Source organism: Antechinus flavipes, chromosome 5, assembly GCF_016432865.1.
Source record: "Antechinus flavipes isolate AdamAnt ecotype Samford, QLD, Australia chromosome 5, AdamAnt_v2, whole genome shotgun sequence".
Classification (NCBI taxonomy): domain Eukaryota; kingdom Metazoa; phylum Chordata; class Mammalia; order Dasyuromorphia; family Dasyuridae; genus Antechinus; species Antechinus flavipes.
The window spans coordinates 290,874,820-290,890,925 of record NC_067402.1 but is presented as its reverse complement, the minus strand read 5'-3'; the positions used below and the strand labels follow the sequence as shown (position 1 = coordinate 290,890,925).

The 16,106-nt window shown below is 51.5% G+C and overlaps 1 protein-coding gene across 1 annotated transcript in view; it reads left to right on the top strand.

Moving 5' to 3' along the window:
* MPPED1 (metallophosphoesterase domain containing 1) overlaps window positions 1–16,106 on the top strand; it is a 94,135-nt gene that overhangs the window by 43,834 nt on the left and 34,195 nt on the right. The window contains exon 4 of the mRNA XM_051962280.1: window positions 11,732–11,957. Within this exon, the coding sequence (XP_051818240.1) occupies window positions 11,732–11,957 (226 nt within the window). The remainder of the gene's footprint in view (window positions 1–11,731; window positions 11,958–16,106) is intronic.

The window sequence follows — 16,106 nt, the reverse complement described above, 5'->3', positions numbered from 1 at the left end:
AAGGGAGGAGGCTGGGAGGGTGGGAAAGGCCAGGTCCTGGAGGACTTTGAAAGTCAAACAGCAGGTTTCATATTGGGTCCTGGAAGACTTAGGGGGCCCCTGGAGGCTTCTGAGCAGAGGAGCTCCCATGATCAGTCTGCACTTCAAGAAAACGACTTTGCCAACTGATGGGGAATGAATCCGAATGGGAAGAGACTTGAGAGAGAGAGACTTACCATGAAACTAAAGCATGAGGTCAGGGAGGTGACTGGATGGGTGGAGGGATTTTAGGAAAGTCATTGATAAGGTACGAGAACATTCAGAGAAGCGTGACCAGCATGGTGAAGGGACTGGACACCCGTCCCACAGGGACTGCAGGTTGCATGAAGGAACCAACTGTTTAGTCTGGGAGGCCGGGGATCAATTTCACAAACATTGTACCAGCCTGTTTGAAGGGCTGCTTCATGGAAGGGACTTAGCCCGGTTTGAGCCTAGAGGGCAGGACTAGGAGGGATTGTGGGGTAACGGGGAGGGGACAAGGAAACAGGTTTAGATGGATGATGGGAGAACTGCCAGGAGTTGAAAAGTCAGCATCTCTCTTCCCCACTGACCAAGAGGCTGGGCTGGAGGAGGCCCCGCTATCCCTGAGAGTCCACTGTTCTGGAGACTGAGGAACACCCAGTACAGCAGAATATGAATTTTACTGATTAATGAGGTGTCAATAGCCTCAGCAAAAGGGCGGGGGTGGAGATGGTGATGAGAACTGGAGAGTTAGAAGTGATAATTAACTTTGTCCTGGTGCATTAACATCAAATGACATCTATGACAATGGAAAAAAGGACTAGAGACTTCAGTTAAATATAGTAAAAGAAGAAAATCCTTAATCGAGTCATTAAAGGGGGAAGGGAAAGAAAAAATTGCCAGCAATGAGACTCAAATCTAGGCCCTTTGGAGTTCTTCATTCACTATTTTGGGGTTCAGACCTGAGACCCAAAGGCAACCTTCAGTGAAAACTCAGGAAATGATTGTGACTGTCGATGAGATTGTAAAGATCTGACTCAGATCTGGAGTCTGCTAGCTCCATCATCAAGAGGATATCAATGTGGTTGTGGCCAGGTCATTTGCCCTTCTTTGAACTTAGCATCCTCTGTAAATTTAAATTTAGTCCTGTTCTAAGCTCCCTCCCAGCTCTGATATCCCCTGTTCTAAGCTCCCTCCCAGCTCTGACATCCCCTGTTCTAAGATCCCTCCCAGCTCTGACATCCCCTCTTCTAAGCTCCCTCCCAGCTCTGACATCCCCTGTTCTAAGCTCCCTCCCAGCTCTGACATCCCCTCTTCTAAGCTCCCTTCCAGCCCTGACATCCCCTGTTCTAAGCTCCCTCCCAGCCCTGACATTCCCTGTTCTAAGCTCCCTCCCAGCCCTGACATCCCCTGTTCTAAGCTCCCTCCCAGCCCTGACATTCCCTGTTCTAAGGACCCTCCCAATTCTGACATTTCCTGTGCTGAACTCCCTTTTCAGCCTCACAGCCTTTCCTAGAATCACAGATTTTTCATCATTGAAGAAGAAGGCATCTTCTCAGTTCTCTCTCACCTGTCAGCCAAATTGTCCTCTCCCCTTATTCTTACAAATAGTTATACAGACTTTGTTTAAACACTCCTCTCACCCTTCTTTCCACAAAACCTCCTCCCCACCCCAGACCACCCATTCCATTTTAGGAGAGCTCTCCTTGTTGGAAAATTATGCATCCTATAGACCCAAAACCTGCCTCCATCTCATTGGCTCCCATTCGTCCTGGGGCTGCCCTCCTCTTTAGATCCTTGAAGGACGTATGTTCATGTTTCCCCAGAACTTCTTTCCTTTAGACTGGTCATTCTTTGTTTGTGTATACTGTGGACTCCAATCCCCTCACTCTCTTGGTCACCCTTCTCTGGACAGTCATTTGTCAATGCTTTTCCAATAGTGTCCAGAACTGACTGACCATGATCCCTAAGTCGTTTTCTGAGCAAAACAGAGAACTACTCCCCTCCTTGGGACTGAATATTCTTCTATTAACGAGGCCCAGCTTTTCTTGACTGTCACATTATCCCAGTGATTCATGCAGAACATTCCAACCACTGAGACCCTCTGGGTCGTTTTTATAGGAATCACTTTTTTCACTACTTTGCCTTCTATTTTGTCCTTTTGCAAGTTTTTTTTTTTTTTTAACCCAGGAGTAATATTTTCACATACTCCCTTTAAAATTCATCTTGTTAGCTTGAGAGACAGCATGCTGTAGTGGATGGAGAGTGGCCAGTCTCTTATCTGCATCCTCTCTTAGAATTTGAAAGGGTTGATGAGCTCCTACTATTTTCTGCCAATTCTGGGATACGCATGGGTAATTCATCATCCATTTCCTCCAGTTGTCCCGGTGGCCTCTAGCTCATTTCTACCCTCTCCCTTAGGGCCTTATCCAAAGTCTCTGGACCACAAGTTTCCCATCACATTTGTGGATTAGTCCCAGATAAGTGACCTTCTTCCCAAAATAGAGTGCTCCTCATCACCCCCAACAAACCCGATCATTCCTGACAAAGCGCACTCTCACATGACCCTATTCTAGTCCGGAGTCTCCCTGCTGCCTGGGAAGTGACAGGCCGAACCTTCCCTCCAGATCTCTGAAACATGTTGTTTCCTGTATTCTGATGTTTCAGATCTAGGGTTGTAAGACCCAGTTACTGATTGGGAAAAACCAAGTAGATTCTTAGGAGAGCCAGCAATAGATTATGCAACTGAAGTTGGATGCTGCTTTTAAAAATTAATTAATTTTCTGCATTTAAAGAGAAAACATTCTTCCTAGAGCCAAGTTTTGTTTTTGCAAAAGGACAAAATTCGACTTCCAGGGAAGGAACAGAAACTAGAATTAAAAGTCCCAGTCCTGCCATTTTGACCACTGGTAATTACAGTGTTTTAAAGTTAATGGACAAACCCCGGGGAATAGGGTGTTTAAGTGCTAATTATCTACTTACAAAAGAATGGCCAGAGGAGGGGGGTAGGAGAGGAGGGAATGACACACACTGGGCTGCCTGGGGATTGAAGACTAAAAAATTCCATCCCACTGGTGGAAGTTCCAGGCTCTTCCCTCCAAGTCACCAGACATTCAGCAAGCCCATTTTATGTGCCAGACCCTGAGAATGGCACAAAGGGGGGTGAAACCTGCCTTTGGCCTTGAGGAGTAAAAGGACATTTATTATGTCCATTGGACATTTATTAATCACCTCCTTGCACAGCCCTGCCTCGTTTAAATCCAATTCACGTCCTGATGTCCTTGGTCCAAGAAGGAAGGACAAACAACCGCCTCAGATGCACTGCTAAGTGCTGAGGATGGAAAGACAAAAATGAAACTGTCCCTGCCCTGAAAAAGCTTCCAATCTGCTGGATGTAGCAAGGATGGGAGGCAGGTTCCCCCCTTTTCCAGTCCTATTCTACCCCTTCTAGTTATCGCTCTCTCCGTCTTGAAATGTCTTTGTATATTTTGTGTACTTACTTATCTGTGCACATGCCGTATCCCTCCAGTAGAAGGTAAGTCTTTTTGATCATCCATCAGGCAATTAACCAACAAACATTTATTAAGCACCTACTATATGTGTTCCAGGCTCTGTGCCGGGTCCTGGAGATACAAAAGCAGAAGTGAAACTGTCTCTGCCCTTCAAGACCTTATTTTTTGGTATTATTATACCTAAGGCAACAAGGCAATACAGTAGATAGAACTATGGGCCTGGAGTCAGAGAAGGCCTGAGTTCAAATTCTCCCTCAGGTAATTGTTAACTGATAGCAAATCCCTTTGTCTGCCTAAGTTTCCTCAACTGTAAAATAGAGATAACAATAGCACCTCCTTCCCAGAATCATTGTGAGCAGCAATAGTGAAGCGTTTGGCACACAGGAAGCGCCATATAAATGTTATATTACTGTTATCATACTTTAAACATTCTGATAAATACAGGTGTCTCCCATCTGCAACTCCACGTCTGTTTGGACATCTATTATATTGTCAGGGTTAGTCATTTGTTTTTACTGCCCTTTCTAAGGTCCATGAATAATGGGATAAGCATCTGATTTTGCCCAAATGTTGAAATATTCACAAATATTTTTAAATTTCCCAAATCTTCTACCTCACGGCAAGAACTCAAACTTAGACAAACCTTTCTGGCTCTGAGTCCTGGCTCTGGGGTGGTGGAAAAAGGCCCAGAGACCTGGGCTCCGGTCCCAGCTTTGTCTTGGCCACTAATTCATTGGGTGGTTGGTGTTGTACAGGCTTTCTGTAATCTCCTTTTGCCTCCATTTCCTCATTGGCCAAAGGAGGGCCCCATGGGTGACCTCCAATTCGTGGTAAATTCATAGTTGTGACTGAGTCTTAGTTAAGCAAACAAAAGATAATCTTCAATAATAAGACTGTTGGTCTGTCGTTCCCAAGAGGCAGTTAGTTCTGATGCTCGCATGGAGCAGCTTTTGGATGTTTGGAAAAACATAATCTCCCAGTCTAAGAGCTGGAAGGGACCTTGGACATGGCCTTGTTCGAGCCTTTCATTTTACAGATGAGAAAACCAGCAGAGTCTTGGCCCTGTGGCTAATCAAGATGGAGAATCAGGAGGCCAGACAAGATCTTTGACTAGAGCTCTTCCAAGATGTCTCGCTTCCTTCTACCTTCTATTGAGTGCAAGATATTGGGGTTTCTTTACTTCTTTCCCCAAAGATATTGAGTGCAAGAATCTGGGGTTTCTTTCATTCTTTCCCCAAAGAAAAAGTCGTTTTAATTGTATAAACCTATGTCTTTGATTTATTTTAAAGAGGAGAATAACTTCACACCTTTTCAGCTTAGAAATGTAAATAAAGACACCAGGACTTGTGAAAGGGCCCGTTGGAGCTAATTTGGGTTTGCTCTGACAGACGTGATGCCAGGAAGAGACATCTTGCTTGGCAAAGCGCTGAGCTGGTCTTGGGAGCATCTCAGCCTCTCAAGTCAAGTTCCCTCAATGAACAGTTGGTCCATTCACTGGGTCTCTATTGGGAGCACATGACAGAGCATGGCGGGCAACCTCTGTGCCATCCCAAGGTTGGCTTCATTTATGCCATCCACATTCTGCCCTTTCAGAAATGAGTGCTGGGGACTGTTGAGGGTCCCATGCCTGGTTCCTCCCTCCACCCCTCTGAGTTGCTTCTGCTAGCTGCCTCCAGGACGCCCCCTTTTCTTTTCTGAAGCTCTCCAGGGGCAGCAGTTGACTCTCCTGCCCCCAGACCCACTTTTTAGCCACTAAGAAGAAATGGAAATTCAAACTAGGTGACAGGATCTGGACAGTGCTCCAGGTCTCCTCCATCACCTGGTCATAACTAGGTAGGTTATCACCATAAATAGATGAATAACCAGGTATCCCCCTAATTCTGGACAGGTGCATCAATGAAGATGCTACTATTTGCCAGATGCTATTCTTAGTTCATATTAGTCGTTCCCTCTTCTAGTCCATCCTCTAGCTGTCCAAGTGATCTTTCTAAAGCCCATTTCTGACCACATCACTCCCCTATTCTATAAACTTCAGTAGCTCCCTATCACCTGCAGGATCAGTACTTAACAATTAATAAAGGTTTACTGACTGTTCACTAAGTAAAAAATCATCTGTTTGGTGTTCAAAGTCCTTTATCACCTCCCCTACCCCCTGTAGGGGAGTAGGGCCCACAGTCAGCAAGACCTGACTTCAAATCCTGCTTTTGACATTTACTCACTGTAAGTCTTTTCCTCTCTTCTTCCCTTCTTCCTTCCTTCCTTGTCTTCCTACACCCTATTCTCCCTCCCCCACCCTCATACTCCTCCATCTGGGGGCTTCCTTGGTGTTTCTCCAATGAGACCCCTCCCAACTATTGAAGCTCACAATGGCACTAAGACTTTCCAAAGCTGGGCCTGTGGAGATCCCCTGTCCAGTGGTAGGGTTGGATTGCATGAGTTCTATGGCTCCGTGATGTTCAGTTCTTTCTCTCTGACTCTCCATGAGGAAAATGTGGCCTCAAATCACAGAACTGCTAGGACTTCCATGCTCAGATCTCTGCCTTTGCTTCCACCGTGCCCCATGGCCTCGCACTCCAGCCCCAGCATAAACCCATACCCATACTACATGTTTTTTTTTCCATTTCCAACACATTTGATTTGTTTAAAAACACAACAAAACGTTTCAAAAAACCAGAACATTGAGTTCTAATCATTTTCAAATATTTGTTCCAATTGTTGGAGCAAAACAAATGCTAATTTTGGGCAAAAGGGACGGCCAGGAGTGTTTTGTGGGCTTTACAAAAAAAAAAAATAGGCTGGCGTTAGCTGGAATGCACCTGTGGAAACATGTTTTGGAAACATGGGTTTATTAGCAAGCCAGCTCTCTGGCTGTCAGTCGTGACTTGGAGCCAGACCTGCAGAGCCTCGAGTCAAGTCCAGAGTTGGCCCTCATCTGCTGAATCGAGCTCTGAGCAGACTGCAGGACTGGAACCATCTGCTCTGACTAGTGTCTTTGCCCTCATTCCGCTGGACAGTTGACAACCCTCCCGCGTCCTGTTTTTGTGATTCCCGGACTCGTGCTTTTGAACGTTGACCGTATAAAGCAGGAGTTGTGAGTTGGAGCTGCGCTGAATTCCAGGTTCTAGTTTTGAGGAGTTTGGCAGGAAGATGGAGAGATGGGAGGTGGACTAGCTGAGATCTCTCAGGATTCTATAATTCCAAGGTCAAGAATCTCACATTTGAAGAATCTCTGCTTAATTCTAAGGTTCAAAATCCAAGGTTCTGAGATTCAAAGGCCTGTAAGGGGCGGAGATTCCAAATCCACGACTCAGAGGCCCTTCTGTTGTGACCGGGCCAACCAGATGACCTTGTTGGGAAGTCGGCCCAATGAACCACCCACCTGCCATTGTTCTAAGCCGCTTTCCACTGGAATGGCATGGATTCACTGCCAACCAGCTGAATAGATGAGAGCCCTCATCTTCTCTTTAGTCCAGCAGCCTCTCACAGCTATTGAATGTCTAGTCCTCTGCTTCAATGTGTCAGAAAATTGAAGGAATGAAAAGATCAGGAGCCTTAACCATAGCAGGCCCTATAAGGGCAGGACAGGGGGCAAGCTCTTTTTTCCATTTGTGATTCTCTCCCTTCCCCCATTCCTTAAAAATTCAGGTCTGTCGTGTCCCACTGGCTCCTTTCTCTTTGCCTTCCTCCTCTTCTCTATTAAATTCTGCCGTTATATATCCTCCCTTCATTCTAGGTTGGCTTATAGCCTAAAGGGCTCCCTCTCTTCAGCTTTCTGCATTGAATACTAAAATACTACCTTGAACACTAAAAGGCCTTGTCCACCCGCTTTGGCTGCTTCCCTATGCCTGGTAAGACAGGGTCAATGAAAGACAATCTCACGGGTCCTAGACTCTGTCAACCAATCCAAAGATATCCCTCCCCAAAGAAAGAGTCAAGGGATGAGTATTGGCCATAGCAATTCATCAGAAGGCTCTTCTAGGGCTGAGAATGTGGTGTGCTCCTCAGCAGAGGGAATGCTCGTGGTGAGGACATCTCAGCTCTTTGGAGAAGTGAAAGATTTAAGCCTTAACACGAAGGAATGGTACCCCGGTAATCTCACAGCCTCCGAGGGCTGTCATGGGCAAGAGGGAAGGAGAGCGAATAGCTTTGTTCTGGGGAGTCAGAGACAGCCTAGAAATGCTCTGGAGGACTCCCAGGGGAACAAAACAGGCAGAGATTCTTTGAAACTATTGACTCTTCCCCATTGAAGTGTCAACCATCAACTGTGAGACATTTTTCATTCTCTAGAATAGGCTTCTTCAACTTTTTCCACTCCTGACCTCTTTTTTACCCAAGAAATTTTTATGTGACCCTAGATATATAGCTATATAAACTAGGTATACAAATCAAACAGTTATTCATAAGAAATCATAATTTTGCAATCCTACGTCCAATGACGAGCCACCATATGAGGTCAGAACCCACAGTTTAAGAAGCTGGGGGCTAAAGAAACTGTCTTCTGCCCCCAAGAGAAGATCAACATCCAATTATAAGCCACCATATGAGGTCAGAACCCACAGTTTAAGAAGGAACTAGAGGAACTGTTTTCTGCCCCCAAGATTGGATCAACATCCAATTACGAGCCACCATATGAGGTCAGAACCCACAGTTTAAGAAGCTGGGAGCTAGAGGAACTGTCTTCTGCCCCCAAGAGAAGATCCAATTCCCCGCCTCCTTGGTCTCGGCTGAGACGGGGGCTTCGTCGCCATTTTTAGCCCTCCCCCGAGGGGCGTTCTTTCCCCGTGTAATTCTGCATCCCGTAGAGCGCAGTCCCGGCAAATGTGGAAATGTGCTTTTCCCAGACATCCGGCAAGTATTTAAACAGGGAACGCGTCAAAGAGGTGCTAAAAATGCAATCAGTGGCAGTTGAGTTGGGCTGCGGCTGCCTCTTCTCCTCTCCCTCCCTTCTTCCCTCCCTCCCTCATGCTGTATTCGCAGAGCGGAATGAGAGAGAAAGGCATTAAGTGGGCATTGACTCCATCATCACCGCATTTAGACAACACTAAAACCCCGTCTGACTCAATATGGAGAGACGGAAACGGCGGGGATGATGGGAGGAGCGGGCGCCGAGCTTGTTGAATGTAACAGATTAGGCTGTTTCGAGGCAACATTTTCATTTAAATGGGATGGGGAACTGGGAGCGATAAAGAATCATCACCTTTTAGAAGATGAAGCCAGGAAACGCGAGCGTCGCGTACGTGCGGTTTGGCGCGCTGACTCTGGGGACGCAGAACTCTGGATTTCCATTCCCTCGCCACTCGCTAACTTAATGGGACTCGGGCTTCACCTCCTGGGGCCTTGCTGGGTCTCATCTGTAAAATGGGAGAACTGGGCAAGATAGCTCCTGAGGGCCTTCCCAGTTCTAAATCTAGGCAACTGCGATTCTCGAGGACTTGTTCATACTTGCATTGGTCCGAAGGTTACATAAATACTCCTAGAATCTTAGAGATTGGGAGGAACCTCAGAGGCGATGGGGACCGGACTTCCCGCTTCAATATAACTGGCAAGTGGTCATCCAGTCTGTCCTCTAAGAGTTCTGCTGCAGGAGAGCCCCCCCATTCCTCTGTGGGAGAGCGCCCACCTTGTGAAAGGTTTTCTTGAAATCAAATTCAAATTTGCATCTTTGCACCATCGTCCCATGTTCCACCAGAACCAGTCAAGTCCCTCTTCCCATTCTGCCCCTTCCATTGAGACTTCTGAGTGTTCTCTTCCCCCCGGGGTCCTTCACTCCTCCTTCCCATGGTATAGGATCCGCCCTCTGGGTCGCCATCCTCCGGATGCTGCCGCCCTCATCGGCAGGGCTGCTCGAGCGCCTAATGGCTGCTCTGGGACGCAGGGGACTCCCCGGGCCTGGCAGGATGTGCGGTCCCTGCTCAGGACGGACACTGTCATCCAGATTTGGGCAAAATCACCGCTGAGGATCATGGATTTGGGAAACTCGGAGTTGCCTCCATCACCCCTTGCCTTTCTGAGAGGAGCAAACGGGGCCCAGAGGGAGAGGGATTTCTGAAGGGTCCGAGCATCCCTGCTTTAAAACGGCCCGGACCTTCGAGGGTGGACTTAGCAAAGGTCCAGGAGGCTCTGAATGCCACTCCCACTGAACCACATGGCCTTTCTTTAAGCTTCCACTCTTCTCCTGGGAGTTCCTGGCTCTGGCCTTTGGGGTTTGATAAATTCAAAACATGTTGAATATTTGAAAATATTGGGAATTGAGAAGGGTTCCTGAACGCTGATTGGAAACGGTCGCCATTTTGCCAGGAGGGACTCCTGGGATCCCTTGGAAGACCCTCATGGCCCTGGCACCTGACCAGGCAGCCCAGTCCATGGCACAGAGGCTGGGTGTCTCCCCGCCCAGAACTCTCCGGTTTCAGTTGCTACAGAAAGGGGAAGGGGGAGCCCGAGTCGCTCCCCCTTCAGGCCCGGCCCAGGAGCACCAGCGCGACATCCTCTCCTCGCATCAGAGTCAGCGGGTGTCATGATAACAAATGTAACCGTATCGTTAGAGTAATTTGCTAATTTGCTTAAGTAACACCCACAGACAGAAACATGACATAAATACATTAGTGCCAGCGCTGCCTGTAACCAGCGCTCACCAGCTTGGGGCTCGTGGATGGATGGATCCCGCGAAGGAGAAAGCTCGTCGGGAGCAGAGAACAAATGGACCCACCCGGCCCTTCCTCCATCCCAAGCTCCTCCCCCTGCCTTTGGTAAAACTGCCGGTGACCAGTAGACTCCGGCGGACTGGGACCAGCTACCTGGGGGCACCAGGCAGTGTCAGAGCAGCCCTGGCGGGCCGGGATCCACAAGGTCACTTTGGCTCGACTATTCAGAACCAGCGTTCCTGGGCTGAACTGCCCGACTTAGCATCAGTCATATACTGGGGTGGCTGGGTGTTTTTGGTTTTGTTTGTTAGCTTTTTGGCTGAGGCAATTGGGATTTAGTGACTTGCCCAGGGTCACACAGATGTCTGAGGCCAGATTTGAACTCAGGTCCTCCTGACTTCAGGGCCGGTGCTCTATCCACTGCACCTCCCAGCTGCCCAGTCATACACTATCGCCTTGCATTTGTCTCTGTTTCTGCTGCTGTGCCCTCTTCTGCATGTACCACTGAAAACTGGATTACTTGTCTCTCCTTCACATCTAGTATCTACTTACTTCTAGGCCTTATCACTGCCTGACACACAGTAGGTGCTTAACAAACACTCCATCTGCCCAGAACACCCTCCTCTTCCTCGACCCCATTTTTACCTTTTTTACCTGGTAGTCAGCCATCATGGTGCCCTGGCAGCCATCACGTGCCCTGGCAGCCATCATGATGCCCTTTTGGTCGGCCATCACAGTGCCCTAGTAGCCATCACGGTGCCCTCTTGGTCCTACAGACCTTCCAGTGTGGGCAAACTCAGGGACGAGGGTAAGGTCGGAGGGGAGCGGGCTTTGTAGGAGCAAAGCCTTTTCACCTAGAGCGCAGCCCAGAAATTAGAGTCCGTGGGTAGTGAGTTCCCCGCCACCGGAAGTTTACGCACAGAGACTGCAGGACACGTCAGACATGTATCAAAAGGGCTCCTGCTCAAGGATGACCTGGACCAAATGACCTCTGAGAGGCTTTTTGACCCCACGGTGCCACGGGCCCCTAACAACCCTTGTTGCTATGCTTTATGGTTTGTACGGTTTACCAAGTGCTTTCCTCAAAGCCACCCATGAGCTGGCTGTATATGCATTATTGTTCCCATCTTACAGATATGGAGAATAGAGGCTCAGAAAAGGACTTGTCCAAATCACCCAGCTTTCAATCATCTGAGAGAATAAAGTAAAAGGCGTGTTATGGGTAACTTTAAAAAAAAAAAAAAAACCTTGTTTGACTTTTGTACGTATTATGTTTTCAATATCAGGTTCTTTAAAGGTCATCTCCCCATTTTACAGATGGGGAAACTGAGCCCTAGTAAAAGGAAGTACCTTGGGGAAAGTCATACACATTCATAGGTTCAAACCTAGCAGAGGCTGGGCTGCCCAATGCCCCCCTCTTACCGAGGAGACACCGGGCCCAGAGAGCCCAGAGGCCACGGCACCCTCGCTCGGCGGGCACGGAGGGGAGGCACGGGGGGCACCCAGGCTCCCCGGGGAGACTTTGCCCCCATTTGCTGCTGCCCTGACTCTCGGGCTGATCTCGGTCTCTCCCCCCAGGAAGCCTGCCTTACGAGTACAAGATCGTGATCGCCGGGAACCACGAGTTGACGTTCGACCAGGAGTTCATGGCCGACTTGATCAAGCAGGACTTTTACTATTTCCCTTCGGTGTCGAAGCTGAAACCGGAGAATTATGAGAACGTGCAGTCCCTCCTCACCAACTGCATCTACCTGCAGGACTCGGAGGTGACCGTGAGGGGCTTCCGCATCTACGGCTCCCCGTGGTAAGTCAGGCCTTCGCCATCGAGCCGCCACCCCCCGGGGGGCCGAGGGAAGGGGCTTTGGGGGCCGGCGGCTTCTCCCCCAAACAGCGTCGGGGGCGCGCTGCGGCTCACGTCCAGACGGCCGGACACGGGCAGAGGGGCTCCCGGGCGCCCGAGGGGCCCACAGCGGCTAACCGGGGCCGGGCCCCTGGGCCTGGCTGGCGGGAGGGGGGCAGCTCAGGTACCGAGTGAGGGCAGAGGGCAGAGTGAACCTTAGGGAATGATGTGGTGGGGCCTGAGGGCGAGACCAGGCGGTGTGAGGGGAGGGAGCGGCCAGGGGAGGGGTGTGTTACCTCGGGAAGGCGCGGTTTGGCAGGTCTTGGGAGCAGTCGTTCACATCAGCTAATGTCTCACGCTGAAGGTGCGGGAGAGGCGCCCAAACAGGGGTCAGGTCTGGCTGGCATCTTTGGGAGATTCGGGGGTCTCTGCTTGGGACGCTTGGGGCGGTGGGGGCCAGTCATAGTGCAAGCCTGGCCCCTGAGTTAGTGAGTCTGTCTGTCTGTCTGTCTGTCTCTCTCTCTCTCTCACACACACACAGTTGGTTAGAGACATATACCATCAGCCTCCTGGCTCCTCTCAGTTTAGTTTGGGAACAAGGTGCACATCAAGCGAGGAAGCAACCAGCATTTATTAGGCTCCTGCTGTGTACCAGGTGTCACCCACAGGATAACTGACACAGCACAGACACTTCGGAGAGGCGGCTCAGCGCTCCGAGGGGACCCTAGAGGTCTCCAGGAGGGAGCTTGGCCCGGGCTCTGCAAAAATAGGATTTTAGGAGGGAGGGAGGGCAGCAGCCAGGATGAGGAAGGGCCTCTAGATCATGTCCTAGGAAGACTGGTTGAAAAAAATGATGTTTATCTAGGAAGAAACTCGGATGATAATCAGGTTCATGGGGAAGAGTCAGGAGACAGTGTGAGATGTATCAAGGCCCCCAGCAAGTGATTAATCAATGCTTGTTGAACCCTTTGATTCACGTAGCTCCACTTGGCAGAATCAGAACTAAAGGATGTATGTCGGGGTGGGGGATCAGGGGGTTGTGCTCTCCCTCTCCTGGGGGCAAACATCCAGGGAGTCCCTGCCAGGACAGGCTGGCTCAGCGGGCGCATCTGGGTGGGCTCTGTGCAGGCTTCCCTGGGCACTAATAAGCACGCTGAGGTTGGGCTGTGCCCCCCCCCCCCCCCCCGCTGAGGTCGGGCTGTGCCCCCCCCCCCCCCCCCGCCGAGGTCGGGCTGTGCCCCCCCTCTTCCTCCCCCCCAGCTGAGGTCAGGCTGTGCCCCTCCCCAAGGCTGAGGCTGCCCCCTGGCAGCAGCCGTGCTCCCGGCACTAGTTTCTGGGAGGGACGGACAAGCTGGCCCTGGGCGCAGGCACTGTCTGTGTCCCTCTGACACAGTGATTTATGACGCACTCCATTATTAAGCTGTTTGGCTACACTGCTGGGCTTGTAAACGCCTGGAGCTCGACGTTTCCCAAACTGCAGAGCTCTGGCCTTCCGGCCCGGCTGCCCAGGGGCTTCCACGGGAAACGCGCGCTCCCTGGGTGTGTGGCGGCCGTGGGAAGGCCTGGCTGGGGTCCGGGGTCCGGGCTTTGTCCTTCCCAGCTGGGCAGGCTCCCGGTGCGACGCCTTCCTTCCCAGTCCCGGGCTCGGGGCCCTTTCCTGCAGACTGAGGCGGGTCTCTGGTGCTCCCTGCCGGCTCCCAAGTTAGAGCCTCACCCGGAAGTCCCCCTCCGAGCAATGATCTGGTCTGGGGGCCTTCCCCGGCTCATAAGCAGCAGAGGCCGCACCTTCCCATCCACATCCCAGAGCTGCCGTGGGGCCGCACCTGCTCCCCGAGCCCTTCTGCGCCTGTGTCTCACTGAGGCCCCTCGGCCTTTGTGCCGGCTCTTCTTCCCTGGTCCCTCCTCAGTCAGTCTCTTGGGACCATCAGAGCGGGTCCTTCCAGGCCTAGGCCCAAGGGCATCCCCGCTCCTGCCCCCGGTTAAAGCCCTTCCTCTCCGAGGGTCTAGCAGGGAGGTTCTCCTTCCCCCCCACGGCTGCTCAGCCTCCGCCTCCGATGGACAGATCCCTTCCGGGAAATGGACCAGGGGAGGTGGGCCCCAGGGGGGCGGGGGAGGCTCCCAGGGGCGGCGGCCCCAGGGTGGGCACTGAAGAGTGGAGCCATCGCAGCGAGAAAGCAGCGTGTTTAGGGGCAGAGAAGGCGGGAGCAGAGGGTGAAGGCGGGAAAGCCCGTATTCTCTCATAATAAATAGGAATAAAGATGGTGCCGGGAGGCGGAGCCCAGGAAAGGTAAATAATGTCCCCCTCCGCCTCCCGGACTCGGGAAGGGTCACCCGTCAAACCCAGAAACCCCCTTGTTCTGGGAAAGGGGCCGCGCTGGGCCTTCCTGCTGGCGGGGAACGGGCAGCTTGTCACTTTCAGATTGATGGGAAGCCGCTGCCCTAAAGATCACCATTAATAAGATGAAACACGGAGATTAGTCAGGACGGGCCCGTTAATGGGAACGATGGGAAGGATGGCGGCGAAAGCCTCGGCGACAGCTGAGCGACGTGCTGACCGACAATGACAGACGCCCGACGCGGGGGCCGCGGCTCCACATGAAGGCTTCCCTGAAAAGCGCGGCCGCCGTTCTTCACTCACTGGGCTCGTCCCCTTCGGTTCCTTCTGCATGACATCCATGCTGGGGGCTGGAATATTGAATCCCGGAACCCCGGGGCTGGAAGAGACCTCCAAAGGCCAATCGTCCGGCTCTTCAGCCACGCGGGGACTCGGGGACTCTCCTGTCCCTGCGTGCCCGGCAAAGGCCACGGCTCTGCTACCGTGCTCACATCCGGATCGGCTGGAAGTTTTCCCTCCGGCCAGACCCGCCTCCTCCTCTCTGCACCTTCTCTCCCGGCTCCTGGACTCCCTGTCCTCCGGAGCGGGGCTTGAACCCCTGCAGTGAGGGGGAGCTCCCCAGCAGAGGCAAAGCCCCTCCAAGCAACTCAGTCAGTGAAGGGAGCTCCTGTCTACGGAAAATCCAGCTTAACTCAACCAATATTTCTCACAAATCCGACATGTTCAAGGGCAGGAGAAAAGCTTATTGGGTAAACTCCCGGAAGCTCCTGAAAAAGTCACATGGACTTAACAAGGGCGGACTGGACAGCACCGGATGAAGCCAGAATTAATGGGGTCACAGATACTCTGAATGATGGGCTCGAGGTTTATTAAGAAATGCAGTGAGACTGTCCCTGCCCTCAAGGACTGGAATATAAACCCGATCCAAACGCGTCTGACAGGTCGGAGCCATCTGTGCTTCCCCCCGTCCATCCTTGGGCAGATCACTTCTCGGTGCCTTCGTTTTCCCCTCTGTAAAGCGGGACTAAAAGGATGGACTAACTGGCCCTTGAGATCCCTTCCAGCTCTAACCTGCGATCTACAGAGAGGAGATTTCCTTCCTGGACTGGAAGACGGCTGAAGGGAAGTGGGGAACAAGGCCCGACCGATTCAGGCGCCCATCATTTGGGGCACAGTGGCCAATGTTTCCATCCCATTCAATGTCCCCCCCGGGGGAGGCAGCGCCGGCTGTCCTATCCCTAGTTACAAAGCAGGAAGCCGAGTCTCAAAGAAGGAAGGGAGCTTGCTGAGCTCACCCAGAGGGAGGAGCATTCAAACCCGGGCCTTCTGATCCCGAGGCCGGCGTTCCGAAAGTATACAAAGAGGCCTGGGATCTTAAGGACACAGAGCCGGAGAGGTCCGAGGGCTTCACTTTTACAGATCAGGAAAATGAGGAAGGTGGATTGTAGGAGCCGATGAGCCCTGAAGGCCAGGGCGAGCAGCTTGTAGGACAGACAAGTTTGGACTCCCGGGAGGGCTGGAAGGTAGGGCCTCCACCCCCCCTTCTCCAGTGGGCTCCCACTACCAGGGCCCTGCCTTCCCAAAGTAAAGATGGAAGCCGCCAAGCCGCGTTTTCTCTGGGCACCCACGCCTCCGGGAGCGGGCCAGGCCATCTGGTGTGGCAGTCGCCTGCACCCCCAGCCTCGAGGGCTTGTCTCTGGTTTAGGTGAAAGACACCAGCTTACGGTGTCTGGTCCCAATTAGCCAGAGACTGTAGACACACAACCCTTCCATAAAAA